Source organism: Benincasa hispida, chromosome 12, assembly GCF_009727055.1.
Source record: "Benincasa hispida cultivar B227 chromosome 12, ASM972705v1, whole genome shotgun sequence".
In the NCBI taxonomy this organism is placed as follows: Eukaryota; Viridiplantae; Streptophyta; class Magnoliopsida; order Cucurbitales; family Cucurbitaceae; genus Benincasa; species Benincasa hispida.
In genome coordinates, this window is record NC_052360.1 from 53,141,120 (window position 1) to 53,155,831 (window position 14,712).

A 14,712-nucleotide genomic window follows, 5' to 3' on the forward strand; every position below is an offset into this window, starting at 1 on the left:
TACTATACCCGTTCAACTACTACACTCGTTTAAAATAAGAAGGGAAGGATTAATTTAATTTACGTAATTTATAAAGTATCACTTTAAAACCAAACCAATAAATACTCTAATTTCTCTTCAATTTTGTTGTAAAGAAGAAATTGTTTGGTCTTTTCTTCAACCCAACTATTTTATGAATGGCAAGTGCTTAGAATTTTTCTAGTACAACTAATTGTGGGGATGGAAGACCGAGCATCCGACTTCAAAAAAGAAAGTATATATGTTAACTATCATTGGACTAATTTCACTTTGACAACAAATACTTAGAGTTCGTCAAGTCTACATTTACTGATTTGATGTCATTTTTTTTTACTACATAAAATTACACGTATAAGTTAGTAGTTGGTTTTTCTTTTTAAATAAGTATTATATTTGTTTGAATCCTTCGACTTCTCTGTTTGTACCAAAAAAAAAAAAACCCATTTGAAATATTATTTTGGTTTTACGTATGTGATAATATATATAATCAGTTTGGTTTTTCTCTCTAGAAATCGAATGCTCAATCCCCTACCATGAGCAATAATCTTTCATCTAAAAAAGGTACAAGTCAACAACTTTATTTATTTATTTCTAGTACATTGAAGATAGGGGATTCAAACCACAAATCTCATGGTTTCTAGCACATTCATATGTCAATTTAACCATGAGTGATTTGGCAACGACTTTAGTTTTAAAGTATCTAATTAAATACAATTTAAGTTTTATATATTAACCCTAGTTGTGTGAGTGGTAAAAAAAAAAAAAAAAAACTTAATTGTTTTTGAACTTATAGAATATAGATAAGATTATTTAAACAAAGATAACCATGAATATATTTGAAAAGGTCATATATATGATTATAAAGTTAGATGTTAAAAAGAAGAAAGGCATAAACAAAACCCCATGATTTATGCTAGTGTAGTAGCAATATTGATTGATCATGATGACAAAACAAAGGCTTGAGCTTGACCGACTTTCTTTTTGTCAGTATTTGGTTGCTATTTTGCTAGGTAAAATGAATGGTCATGTGGGTTTTGGTGTACCCTCATGCCCAAGTTTTTTTGTTTTTTCTTTCAAAAGAAAAAAAAACATACCTAATCCCACTAAACTTCTCCACTTTTGACCAAATTTCTAGCATCTTTTTTTGGGTCAATGTAAATGTATTTGGCTGATTGGATATTGTTATTGTTAATGTAAATCCCAATCAAAAACCTCTCATGAGCTTTGTGAGATTTGAGAAGAAGATTGGAAAAGACATATATTAGATTTAAGCATTTTTATAATATTTCTCCTTTTTGGCTTCTAAATTAATTGATCAATTATTTATTTATTTTTTTCAGGGCTTTGTCCCTTTTTCCTTTTTAGTTGTGTCAATGGTAGGATAACAAAAGGAAAACAAAATTATTATATATATATATATTTAAAAAAAAGCCAAAAGAGAGAAAGTACCAACTCATACATTGGCATGCTTTGGAAGGCATAGTGACATTATAATGAATGGGGGGAGCAAGTGTACTTAAATCATATCACCTTTTTTTTTTGTGGTACTAACAAAATCATTCACACCTTCCCAAACTCAAAAAAAAAAAAAAAAAAAAAAAAAAAAAAAAAAAACTTTAAAGCTAATATCTCTTATTTTAAGTTTTTTTTTTTCATAAAAATTGATATTAGTTTAAACAATATGCCATTTGTAATTAAAATCGAGCAATACTTAGATATAACATAAATCCATGCTCCCCTTCTTCTATATACACAAAATAATTTTTTAATAATTTTTTTAAAAAATAAAGTATCACTTATCTGTTTTTAATTGAAACTAAAGAGAAAAATGAAAACAAGTTCAACAAGAAAAAATATAGAAAGTAAGAATGCGAGAATAGAAAATTTTGAAAAAAGTTTGCTAATGCTAACAAGTTGTAAGAACTTATTTTGAGAAACCAAGTCAAACATATTTTAATGCAATTTTCTAATTCAGTCTATCAAAATATTCTAAAATCAACTTCTAAAACTTATTATCTTTAATACTTTGGGTTAGAGGTGATCACTAAAATCAACTAAATCAAATTGAATTTTTTTAATTTTATTTCTTTTATTTTTTTAAATACTAACGTGGTGGTTTAAAATCGAACCGAACTATATATATATATATATATATAATTGAAATCCAAACCAAACAATTTATATATATGTCGAATCGAAAACTAAATTAAATCGAAATAAATATTTGTGGTTTGGTTCGATTCGATCCCTTATGATATATACCTAAATCAAAAATTTTGGTTCAATTCGATTTACTTTCCAACTAAACGAAATGGAACATCAATTTGGTTAACCTAATAATGTTGGATTTGTGAAAAAGGGAAGAAATTTTGAAAGAATAAATTCAAACTTCATATTATGGTTACTTCTCAAGTATAGAGCAGCTCTCTAGTTAGATTAGTGGAAATGTGAATAGTAGTAACAAAAGTGTTGGAATGCCTTGAATTTATTTGTTGGCGCTTCGAACAACCAAGTACGGAGGTCTTGCTACTAATTATATGTATTTATGTGATTTTGCCCGTGGACGTAATTTTCTGAAAACATTCTCCCTAATAATTTTGTTCTTCATCTGCCTGTGAACATAGTTAACACACCGTTAATGAACCACGTATATCTGTGTGTTGATCTTCTCTATCTCTACATTCCTTTTTGTATTCTTTAATTGTCGATTTTGTAATAAAAATATTTATTTTGAAAGAAAATTATTCCTATATAGTTTTGTTGACTTTTGTGTGGGCGTATCAGTGTCAATTTTCCAGCTTCCTTGGACATCAGAAAAACCATTGAAAAGATTGGGTATGTAATGAATATGAATAGGTAAATAATTATATGTATTTATGTGATTTTGTTGCAATTAAAGTCTCACCAACTATACCAATTCTCTCTCTATACATCCATATATTTATTTGTTCCTTAAACTAAATAATAATAATAATAATAAATTATAAATTTAGTTCAACAACTTTCAAAATATTTAATAATTCATCCAACTTTTAATTTTGTATTTAACTCAATATTATGTTAAATAAATTTGATAATATATTTCAAGTTATTAAAAATTATTTATTTATTAATTATGAAATTATATTTTATGTCTAATAAAAGCCTTGTCATGTAGACGGTAAATTCTTAAAAAAATAAAATTTGAAAAAAGATTTATTGAGCACAAAATTGAAAATTCAACACAATTAGAAATTGTAAGAACAAAAAAAAATATAATTTAAATTCTATAATTTAAAACCAAAAAAAAAAAAAGAAAAAAGAGTCAAGGTGGGTTTGATGAAATAGAACTTTAGAAAGAATTTCCTAATAAAAAGAGTATAAAGGCTGGAAATATTTGGAATAGTTGAACCAAATCATTCATCTTTCCAATTGTTAATTGCTCATTAATCTAAGTCATAAAGACATAATGATCCACTGTACAACAAAAGAAAAAGTTAACATCTTTACACAAACAAACATCCAAATTATTATCCTTTGATTTTTTTAGGTTGACCCCTTCTCATAAAACTAACATCACGTTGAAATTTTGAGTGAACTTTGAGAATTTGATGAAATAAGTAAGAATAAGATAATGTTTTAACTTATGTCATCAAATTGATATTCCAATTTGAGAGGAAATGGGTACAAGTGCTTTTTAAATTCCTTTGTTTTTCCCTCTTTCAAATCTGCAAATGGGAAAAATTTTCAAAAAATAAGTCAAAAGTATGTACCGAATCGGTAGAATTTACAACAAATAGATCACTGTTCCACCATTTTTGACCTTCAAAAATTGTCACAACGAGCGTCTTTTTCCCTCCAATCTCTTTCTGCCTTTCTTCTGGGTTTTGTTTTCTCAATGAAGTGCTCGGCGCCGCTCTTCGAGCTCAGAATTCTCTCTCAGTAATCATCTCATACTCTTCATTAATGCTACCCCATGAATTATTTTTCGCTTCCCAACTGTTTGATTACTCCCAATCTTCAAAAAATGTAATGGGGTTGCTCTAATTCCTCTAATTTCTTCTTCTTCAGATCTGCAGGTCACTTGGGGTTGAGCCTAATTTTCTTGAGCTTTTGAAGATTAATCTCAGAGGGTCAATTTCTTCTGGGTTTTTCATTGATTCCCAGATCTGTTTCTGTTCGAATTGAAGAGGAGCAATGGTTGCAGAGCCTTGGATTGTGAAAATGGGGAACCAGGTTAGTGCTAATCTCAAACACGCCCTCCTCGAATCTTCTAAGAACAAGAACTCTAGAAAACCAGAAATCGGTGGCAATACTAAACAAACAATTGGTATTCTCTCTTTTGAAGTTGCTAATGTAATGTCCAAAACGATTTACCTTCACAAGTCCCTGTCTCATTCTGCCATTTCGAAGCTCAAGAACGAGATCTTGAGCTCCGATGGAGTTAAAAACCTCGTTTCCTCTGATGAGGTTCATCTTCTCGAGCTTGTGGTTGCTGAGAAGATTGAGGATTTAAACCGAGTGGCTAATGTGGTTTCTAGGCTTGGGAAGAAGTGTTCTCAACCTGCGCTACAGGGGTTTCAACATGTGTACTTGGATATCATTAATGGAGTTATAAATGTGAAGGAATTGGGGTTTTTAGTCAAGGATATGGAGGGGATGATGAGAAAAATGGAGAGGTACGTGAATGCTACGGCAAATTTGTACACTGAAATGGAGGTTTTGAATGAAATGGAACAAGCTGCAAAGAAGTTTCAGAACAATCAGCATGAAGAAAGTAGAAAGGCGTATGAGCAGAAACTTATATGGCAGAAACAAGATGTGGGGCATCTCAAGGATATTTCTCTTTGGAACCAAACGTATGATAAGGTTGTTGAATTGCTGGCGAGAACTGTTTGTACAGTTTATGCGAGGATTCATTTGGTATTTGGGGACCCTTTTCTGAAGAAGGACGTGAGTGAGAATGGTTCAAGTAATGATGTGAATCATCATGTTCAGATTGGTGCAGAGTCGATGGAATCGAAACGTGCGTCCGTCGAGAGAGGCCGAGGACCAAGACGGGGGTTGAGTTTAAAGTCCCAAATTAGCTCAAGAAAAGGTGAAGTTCAATTGTTTATACCTGATGACTTCAATTTCCCTTGTGGAACAAATCCCGGGAGGCTTCTTATGGATTGCCTTAGTTTAAGTAGTTCAGTTTCCAAGTTGGATGATGAGGATGAGGACAGTTATGTTGACCGTGATGATCGAAGCTGCCAAACCTCCGGTCGTAGCATTAGGAACAGTGGCTCCAGCCAATTCAGTTCTTTCAGTCAGGTGCAGTTCTCTGTTCCATTTGGGGTGGATCAAAGACAAGCAAAAAGTGTGATGTCTAACAGTGGAGGAAACTTCGGCTTCAAGAGTAGGTTATCTGTATATGCCCCAGTTTCAACCATTGGAGGCTCTGCTCTTGCTTTGCATTATGCAAATATCATCATTGTCATAGAAAAGTTACTTCGTTATCCTCATTTAGTTGGTGACGAAGCTCGAGACGATTTGTATCAGATGCTACCAACAAGTTTAAGATCATCCCTGAAAACACATTTGAAGTCTTATGTTAAGAACCTGGCCATATATGATGCTCCTCTTGCCCATGATTGGAAGGAGACTCTCGATGGGATCTTGAGCTGGCTTGCTCCATTGGCACACAACATGATTCGATGGCAAAGTGAGCGCAATTTCGAGCAACATCAGATTGTGACTCGGACAAACGTATTGCTGATCCAAACTTTGTATTTTGCTGATCGCAAGAAGACTGAGGAAGCCATATGTGAGCTTCTTGTTGGATTGAATTACATTTGCCGCTACGAGCATCAGCAAAATGCATTGCTGGATTGTGCAAGTAGTTTCGACTTTGAAGATTGTATGGAGTGGCAGTTACAATGTAAAGATTCTTATCTTACTTGAAGATGATGGTACAGCCTACAGGCGTAGACATTTTTTTCCTTATTACACAGTGCATTTAGAGCAATGATAGTTCAATAGAATTGTGAATACTGAGCAGCTTTAGCACACTGAAAGACATGATTGATGGGGACTCCAATTCGTCACTGTTTGCTGTTGAGAGGTATGAAAGTTCAATCCAGATTACTCAATCGCATCCTTGATGAAATGAAACATTATTTTCCATTTGGAATCTTTATATGCTTTGTTGGATTGAATGCTATTGTTTCAATCATTGGGATTTTTCGTCTTTCTTCTCAACATACATCCCATTGCCTGTGCTGTTTAAAGGTTGACGAAGGTTATATATTACCAACTTATGGCTAGTCATTGATATATTCAGATATGTTAATATTTTCCATAGAGAATTATCTGTAGGGAATCCCTACCCTGATCTCGACGAATTTTAATGGAGAATTCTTGGGGATGGAGAATAAAATAAGGGGTGGGGGCGGGAACAGGGAAGCTATTTCCATCTCTGGCCTGTTCTGTGAAGATCCCTTGATATATCTGATGTCTACACGAGTCTTTTGCATTGCATTTCATAGTCGTAGGGCCACAATATGGTAAAATCATCAGTTTAAGATCATCTTGGTGTTATGTCAGCCGATAAACTGTCTAGATGTTGCATTTCCCAAGTCTGTACATTGTTTACTGTTCTTGGGGCTGCTTTTTGTTTGATCTTGAGCTTGTAGAAACTCGAGTATCTATTGACTACAGCATTTTGTTTTTCAGGTGGAAAATTTCTGTTTTTCTCCATTCAGCAATGAAGCTGAATCTTTCAAATGAAGATGGAAAAAGGGAATTTGGTGCTCAAATCTCCTGATCCCCAACTTGAGCGTTCATGCTTATAGATCATACAGTTAGCTATTTCTCCCCTATTCTGCCCCGTCCCACGATTCAGTTTTCGTTTTTTGATGGTTGTAATTTAAATATAAAACAGTAGCTTGATGTATTTAAATCACAACCATATCAATATCATGCCAAATCAATGGATGAAATATACTTCTTACAAGACATTTCTGCTACACAAGCACTTCTTCCTTCTCTCAAAGTTTCTGTCATTAGTTTTTTGTTGCATATTCCTCTATGTTAGCTACTTAATTATCTATCTGGTCAGTTGAAAACATGTTAAGAGTAATAAATCTATTTCATCTGCAATGTGGTTAATGTTCACAAGATTTACAGGCACCATGTTTACGTATATTCGACCAGGTTTCATTTTTTAGCAGAAAGAAGGATGTTTTCTGAATAAATAGTATGGAAAAAAATGGTCCAAAGTTTCCATAAAGTTGAAATAATGAAGGTGGTGGCATCACAGCTCTGTGCAGCCATAATGGGATAGATGAAGTTGCATTCATTGTGGCCTTAAATATCATTTGCCCATGTAGTTGGGTGCTCATAATGTGCTACCATGTGCACCTTTAATTCATCAAATCTGTTTCAACAATATAAATTTGTCTTTAATACAAGGAAAAAAAAAATCTATTTCATTTCATTTAGTAAGAGATTTCTTTTATTTTTGGTCAATTTTATTTGTATGATTTAATCTCTAAAAGTTGGGAAAATATGGCCTAATATTTGCATGATTGAAAATCAATTAACAGATAAATTAGGGATAAGTGAGAATTAAATTTGGTTGCTTATCGAGTATAACTGAATGAATAAGTCACATATTACCATATTAAATGTTGATAATTCGATATTCTACTCATTGCTAAACTTGATAGCTATTTGGTTCTTGAAAATTAAGTTACAAATTCTCTGTTTTGATTTAGTTCAAAGTGGCTATTGTTCACGGTATCTTAAAAATTAAAATGGGGAAGTTGTAAATATAGCAATCAAACTCAAAGTAATAGTAAATGTAGCACAATGTCAGAATTTGTAGATATAGCAAAATGTAGATCCAACTCTTGGAGACTATCACTAATAGATGGATAGAGTCTATCACGGGTATATTTTACTATATTTACATTTTTTTTAAAAAAAATGTTGCATCCACTTGAATATTAATTAGGCCTACTAAATAGCATGTTGGGTCACTTCATATATTGGGCTACATCTCATTTTGGGCCAGATATCATGGGCTAACTTCGTCTAAAATACATGAAACTCTTCGATACAGATTTCTCCTCTTTATCCTCGTCTTTTCCGGTAAACGAACGGAATCGAGTTTTCTCGCAATTTCTTGCTGTCTGAATTGGATTTGGCCGTCGATCAAATCAAAATTTCTGTTCAATTTCAAATTAATTCTGGCGGAAGAAGAACGCATTTCGTAGAACTGAGCCTGTGATGAGTTACAGAAGGTTCATATCCAAAATCTTCGTCGATGCACAGTTCAGTTGATGTGATTTAACTATTCCACCACATTGTTCAGCTGCAATGCGAACTACATATGATTTGGATCTGAGTAACTCTTTTTTGGTTAAACTGTATATGCTTTCATTAGTGTCTGAAATTCTGATTACGGCCTTCTTTTGTTGTTATTTTCATTAATTAACTCCCTGGAGTTGCTGTGATCTCATATTTCATTGGCTTTTATATGAATTTGGTTCTGATCTTGTGTTATAATTCGAGTATGATTTACGTTTTAGTTCTTAGTGAAGCAATTTGGGACAAAATAGTGTGAAGTAAAGAGTAGATCGTTGTATCAATTTGGGACAAAATAGGATATGGTTTTCGATCTGGTTACATATCCACAACACAGAAGTGTGTGAATCCTATGATGACTTAAAAGGCTACAACTCGATATTAGTTTTCCTGCTGTGGTTTTAAGTTTTCGTCCATATTTTGGATGGTCATTTGTTAGAAAGCATAGTGAAGGTCAAATATAGTCTCAATTCTGGAATTCTGGATGTTAGGGTGTTGTAAGCCCATTATTTCTTCCTCCTTGGTAGCATGGAGTTGAATCTTAAGCCATTTTTTGTTAATTTGTTACATACATGAACTGGTATTGTTCTTGAATTTCAGTATCTCGTTCTTGTACAATTATTCGTATATTGTTTCATTTGAAATAACTGGTATTGTTTTTGTTCATAGGGAGCACCGTTCTTCTAGATCTGCTCTCTTTGATGACCTTGAGGAGGGTGGTCTCAGGACTAGCTCTTCCGTTGAAATTAAAGAGCATGACAATGACAAAGCCCTCCATACTTTGGAAGATAGAATTTCTATTCTCAAGAGGGTAAGTTTTAAGCAGGGAAATGCTTCTTAATTATCAATTTATCTAACTCTGATTTTATTTTATAGTAAAGGTTTTTCTGATTGAACATATTTTATCTTTTTGAAGCAATGAGGATAGGCTCAATTTCATAAGTTGAAGTGACTTTTTCTATGCTGTAATATCTTAGCCATACTTAGTAAACTGTAAACAATCATTTTGGCATTGGGATCCTGTTGCTTTTGTCTCTTTGCTGCATGAGCATCTTAATTTATTATTTTAGATCATTTTGCAATCCAGTGATTCATCCTCTTGTCTCAGATTCTTTAATCATAGAAGATCATGATTAAGAAAAAGGATAGGAAGCTTTTTTCTTTGAGAATTTCTTCTATATTTGTGCATCTTAGCACCTGAATTTGAGTTTGATTATTCTCTCTCTTTCAAGTATGATTATCTGTGTTGCCTGAAAGCTCCATACCGTTGATGCAAAAGACTTCTGTGCTTAAATAGCTCTGGAATGGGCAAACTAATAAATATTGAGTGGTGCAATTAGTTTAGATTAGTGGTAAAAAGAACTCTTGTATACAATAAGTGATTATGGTTATAGGGCTTCAAATTCCCTTGTAATGACTAATGATTAACTTTCTGTTTGTCACTGCCTAAAATGGTAAATTTCAAGGTGTAGAAGTATAGTTGTGGATTAATGCCGTGCAACATGAGGTAGTACTTAACATACCGCTTAGTTTCATGTAGATACCTCCATCATCACTTAGTATACACACCAAGGATTAGGGTTTGCTTAGTACTAACATAAGGATGCTTACAGTTTTCATTTCCAGCTAAAAGGAATTCTGACCCCCTTCCCCCGATTTGTCTTCTTGATCCAGCAGCTCTTGATGTATGTATTGTTTGAAATAGTTGACAGGTGACATTCACGAAGAAGTGGAGAGTCATAATCATTTACTTGACCGAATGGTATGGTATTTCTTCCAGGTTATCTATTTATGTCTGACTGTCTTGTGAGTGGAAAATGATAGGAGCATATTTCTTTATGTGGATTTTATTATAATCAGGGAAATGGCATGGACGCTTCAAGGGGTATAATGTCAAGAACCATGGATCGATTCAAGATGGTAATTGATCTAGCTCTTTTCAGCTTATCTTATTTGGGGTAAATTATGGTTATATACATGCGTTTAATAGAAAGCAAAAAAATGATGAGATAGAGGTGTTTTATAATTCTTTGATGTCCAACAAGGGAGGTTGTTTTTGTAAGTCCCTTGGATTTGGGTTTTCTCATTTGTAATTTCATTCCATCAATAAAATTGTTTCTTATATAAAATAATAATAATTGAAAAAAAGAAAAAAGAGATGGACACGGTGGGAGTGAACTTGCAAAATTTGTCCCATCATTTGTTCCAAAAGCTGAAAGATATGGAAAATCAAGCCCTAAAAATTTGGCAGCATATTCCTTCATCTTGTAAACGTTCTAATTCAAATGTTCATGTTCTACAGGTTTTCGAGCAAAAATCAAAGTGGAGAACTTGTAGACTTGCATTGTATTTTGTATTGTCCTTCCTACTACTCTTCTATCTCATCAGGTAAGGATTCAGCTCAGCGTATCACTTTGTTCCTCTACTCTACATTGCTCTGTGTTCTTGCGTTTAACTTGGTCAGAAAGTCTCCATGCCATCCATGCTCTGTTTGGTTGAGTCTGAATCACTGAACTTATGTAGTCATTAAATCAGACCTTTTTTTTTTTACTTCTAAATTTATCAAAATTTTCATTTACATTGTTATATTAACAGCTTGCCATGATGTTTTAGTGAGTATTTATTGCGGTAATGCTTGCTTGAATGTTCAGTTTTTCTTTTAAATGGAAGGGAATGCAGTTTTGATATCCTTCTGTTTTTTGCATCTCAGTTTTTAGATTCAAATTTCCCCATTTTTGTATATCATTTTTGGTTTCATCTTGAGTTATCTTTTTCATTGGCATTCATTCTATTTGCAGGTTCCTCAGATACTTCATGCAAAATTAAAGGTTTCTATGTTGACTCAACTCGAAGCATCAAATTAGATACGTCGCAGGATTGTTCCGACCTAGCATAGGCCTTGTTTCTACAAGAGAACATTGAAATATATACCATACTTTCCTGCAATACAAGATTTGCCAAATTACACTGCTTTCAATGGGGGAGAGAAACAGGTGGTTTTTTTTTAAAAAAAAAAAAATCACTATTCTTATTTTTTATTGGTTAAAAGCATATCCGTCAGTTTAGAATATATATCTTGATTTCAACCAATATAAATGAATTAAGCTTTTATTTTCAGGCTAGTATAGGACACATTGGGCTGATTTGGATTGCTTTAGAAAAAAATGTTTTTCAATAAATTTATTTTTATTTAAACACTTTTGATAAAAATCGATTAAAATACATTTGAATAGTTATTTTAAGTGGTTTTCAATTTCTTTCAAAATGACTTATTTTTTAAATTAAACACTTGAAAATGTATTTCAAAATCTTATTTAACTTCCCATTTTGAACTACTAAGTGGTTTGAAAGTGGATTTGGTTTATGGATGAACCTCACATGAAAAATGGGGTGTTCAAAATCCATAACCTTCCTATCAAAGGTTTTTATTTTTAATTTTTCAAATGACTAGATTTTGGGTTTATTTTTCATTTTGTCCTAGGTTTTAAAACGTTACATATTTAAATCTTTAAATTTTGAGTTTGATTTCAATTTGGTTCTTGAGTTTCAAAATTTACACTTTTAATTTTGATTTTTCACCAAATATTCATTTTTCATTTTTTTGTGTTAATGTCTATTAATTAATTTTAAAAAGTTAAAAAATTATAATACTTAGTTTCACTATTTTTCATCATTGTTAAAATTAAATTTAAAATTTTACTTTATAATTATTTTAAATTAATTAATAGCAAGTGGATATTTAATGAAAAAATTGGGGTTAAAAATACAAATATTGAAATCTTGGAATATAATTGAAACAAAACTTAAATTCTAAGTGTTAAATTGCAACATTTTGAAACCTATGAAATAAATTGAAACCAAACTTACAACTTAAAGATTAAATAGGTAACATTTTGAAATGTAGGAACCAAATGAACATTAGACCTAAAACCTAGTGATTGAAAAGGTACACCACTCAAAATAAATATATATTTTGTTCTAATCAATCTAAACATGTCCTAAATTAAGGTAGAAATTAGTAAGAAATTATTGTTGTATTTTAAAGACAAGAAACAACAAATAACCTTAAAATTTTCCACCAGAATGTGAAATTCTAACTATTAAATCATAGTTAGAAACTATTACTATCTCAACGATTTTCAAAATTTCACCTTGTACTAATAATAGTACTAGTGTCAAAATAATCAGAGTTTAATTAGCATAAAAGATTGCACTATCAACTTTGATTTTTCCATTAAAAAAAAAATCCCACTAAGTCTGAGTTTCGATTAGAAGTAAAAAATATTACCTTTTCTTTTATTTTATAAAATATTGAGTTAATTTAAAAGTTGGTAGTTGGATTCTGAAATTGCCATTTGTGGAACTGAAAAAGGTAATTGTATGAGGGAGATTGTTGATTTGGAAGTATATAAAATTAGAAAGTTTAGTGATGAGTTGGAATACAATTTTCAAAAAGCTTGCGTGAATTAGTTGAAGTCTCTTTGCCTCAACTTGGTGTTGGCGCCTCCATCTCCATTTGCGTAGGCCCCTTAATAAAACAGATATTATCCCACCCTTTCACACCCACCCCCACCAAAATTTCTATTTTTGTTATTTTCGTCCTTCCTCGCATTTTTATTTTAACAATTTACTAACATAAATTCCAGTATGGATTAGGGGTGTGTAGTTGTCAGTTGGAGTCGATTTTTCGACTAAATCATTATTCAACCGATTATGGTTGCTTCGGTAACTGTTCAAACCAATCTCAATCGTCAAAAAATACAAACAAACTGTCCATTGATTTGGTCGGTGTTATTCTAAACCGATAATTTTTTTATGGATTTGAACAAAATGATTGTCCTCTAAAAGCTTAGGGACTGTAACAAAGATTTTGAATGTTGATAGACCAAAATAAAATAAATTTAAAGGTTTAAGTCATGTTTGGTAATCATTTTGTTTTTTTTTTGTTTTTTTTTTTTAAATTAAGCCTATATCATCTACATTTCTTACCATGATTTGCATTTTATTTAAGTATAATGGTTGAATTCTTAGCCAAATTCTAAAAACAAAAACAACTTTTTAAAAATTATTTTTTTTAGTCCTAAAATTTGGCTTGATTGTTTAAATTATTAGTGAAAAGTAGATAACAAATGAAAAAATTTGAAGGTAAAAGTAGTGTTCCTTACTTTTCAAAAAGAAAAATAAAAAACAAAATAGTTATCCAACAGACTTTAAATGTCAAAACAAATATTTTGAATTCAAGGACAAAAATAAAACAAATTTGAAAGTTAGAAGATTTATACCAATCGGCCTTTCTTTCGTTTAAATTTTAATATAGCTTGCTTTTTAAAAGTTTTAATAAGTATATTTAATTTTGGTTTTATTTTAATTCCTTACATTTTGAAAGTCTTAATCTAGTCCTAAATAGTATGGTTAAACCTCACAAAATTGTTCCCAAATCTTTTTTTTTTTTTTCTCTTGAAGTGTTAGCAAAACACATTTTGCTAAACTCATGATATTTGTAATAATTTGAACTTTTCTTTTATTACGATTCAATTATATAATATTTATATAAATGTAATTAACGACTTAAGTTAACTTTCATTATTTTTTCCAAAATAATAATAATAATAATAACTCTCATTATAAGGATTTATATGGATGAACTTATTAAATACTTAAAAAAGTATTTTCTAAATGACATTTACAAGTAGTTATAAGTCAAAAATTTAAATAGGTCCTAAATTAATTTGTGATAAGATGAGTAACATGTTTTGAAATACAAGATATTTAATATTGTAATACGATAAATCAACAAGATTTATCTTAAAAAAGTGTATTGTATTTGATATAGAAGAAATGCGACAGGTTCATATATATATATATATATGCACTTATATGCATCCGGGACATCATCTATTTTTTGTGTATCTTACCAAATTATCCAATTATAACTTGTCATGAGACAATTTTTTTAATTTTTTTTTAAAAATATTTTAATATTTTTTATGTGAATGATAAGAACGGATGCACAATGATGGATGCATATTGAGATATACCCAAATATTGTCCATATACATATATGTGCGCCTTAGAAACGAGTTTATTAATTAAAAAAAATTATAATATCATTTAGAAATGGTGACAAAAAGAACTTACAAGCGTCAACATGAATATAAAAATCTAATTTAAAAATGGAATAAAGTATTGAGAGAGAAGAACAATTAAAATATAGTATCTTGTTGTGTTCATAAAATATATTTTAAATAATTAGTTTGATTCATGCTTTTTTATAGTAAAGGTGTTGTCCAAATTAGGTAAATGACACAATATGTGTTAAAATATTACATGTCATTTGTTGGTTTATTTTTAGTTCAAACAAGAATA

At 31.1% G+C, this 14,712-nt stretch overlaps 2 protein-coding genes across 4 annotated transcripts; both read left to right on the top strand.

Moving 5' to 3' along the window:
* The first annotated feature begins 3,637 nt into the window (after window positions 1-3,637).
* Window positions 3,638-7,004, top strand: LOC120068185 (protein PSK SIMULATOR 1). The gene is made up of 3 exons (XM_039019892.1): window positions 3,638-3,939; window positions 4,069-6,100; window positions 6,712-7,004. The coding sequence occupies exon 2, from the start codon at window positions 4,195-4,197 to the stop codon at window positions 5,938-5,940; it is 1,746 nt and encodes a 581-aa protein (XP_038875820.1). The 5' UTR covers window positions 3,638-3,939; window positions 4,069-4,194; the 3' UTR covers window positions 5,941-6,100; window positions 6,712-7,004.
* A 1,084-nt stretch (window positions 7,005-8,088) lies between these two features.
* On the top strand, window positions 8,089-11,416 carry LOC120092734 (bet1-like SNARE 1-2). 3 transcript variants are annotated; one of them, XM_039050907.1, is made up of 6 exons: window positions 8,089-8,323; window positions 9,016-9,157; window positions 10,052-10,108; window positions 10,207-10,266; window positions 10,649-10,734; window positions 11,145-11,201. In XM_039050907.1, coding segments are annotated over exons 1-6 (375 nt in total). In that variant the 5' UTR covers window positions 8,089-8,321; the 3' UTR covers window positions 11,173-11,201. The 3 variants fall into 3 exon arrangements, with proteins under 3 accessions (XP_038906835.1, XP_038906833.1, XP_038906834.1); XM_039050905.1 differs by having other exon boundaries at window positions 8,090-8,312; window positions 11,145-11,416; XM_039050906.1 differs by having other exon boundaries at window positions 8,091-8,282.
* The last annotated feature ends 3,296 nt before the right edge of the window (window positions 11,417-14,712 follow it).

What these genes read in the sequence shown, in the direction of transcription:
- LOC120068185 (XM_039019892.1), top strand. Translation starts at nt 4,195, where the DNA reads ATGGTTGCAGAGCCTTGGATTGTGAAAATGGGGAACCAGGTTAGTGCT.
- LOC120092734 (XM_039050905.1), top strand. Translation starts at nt 8,269, where the DNA reads ATGAGTTACAGAAGGTTCATATCCAAAATCTTCGTCGATGCACA. An exon ending in GAATTTCTATTCTCAAGAGG is followed by an intron (nt 9,158 to 10,051) that starts GTAAGTTTTAAG and finishes TGTTTGAAATAG; the next exon opens with TTGACAGGTGACATTCACGA. An exon ending in ATCATTTACTTGACCGAATG is followed by an intron (nt 10,109 to 10,206) that starts GTATGGTATTTC and finishes TATTATAATCAG; the next exon opens with GGAAATGGCATGGACGCTTC.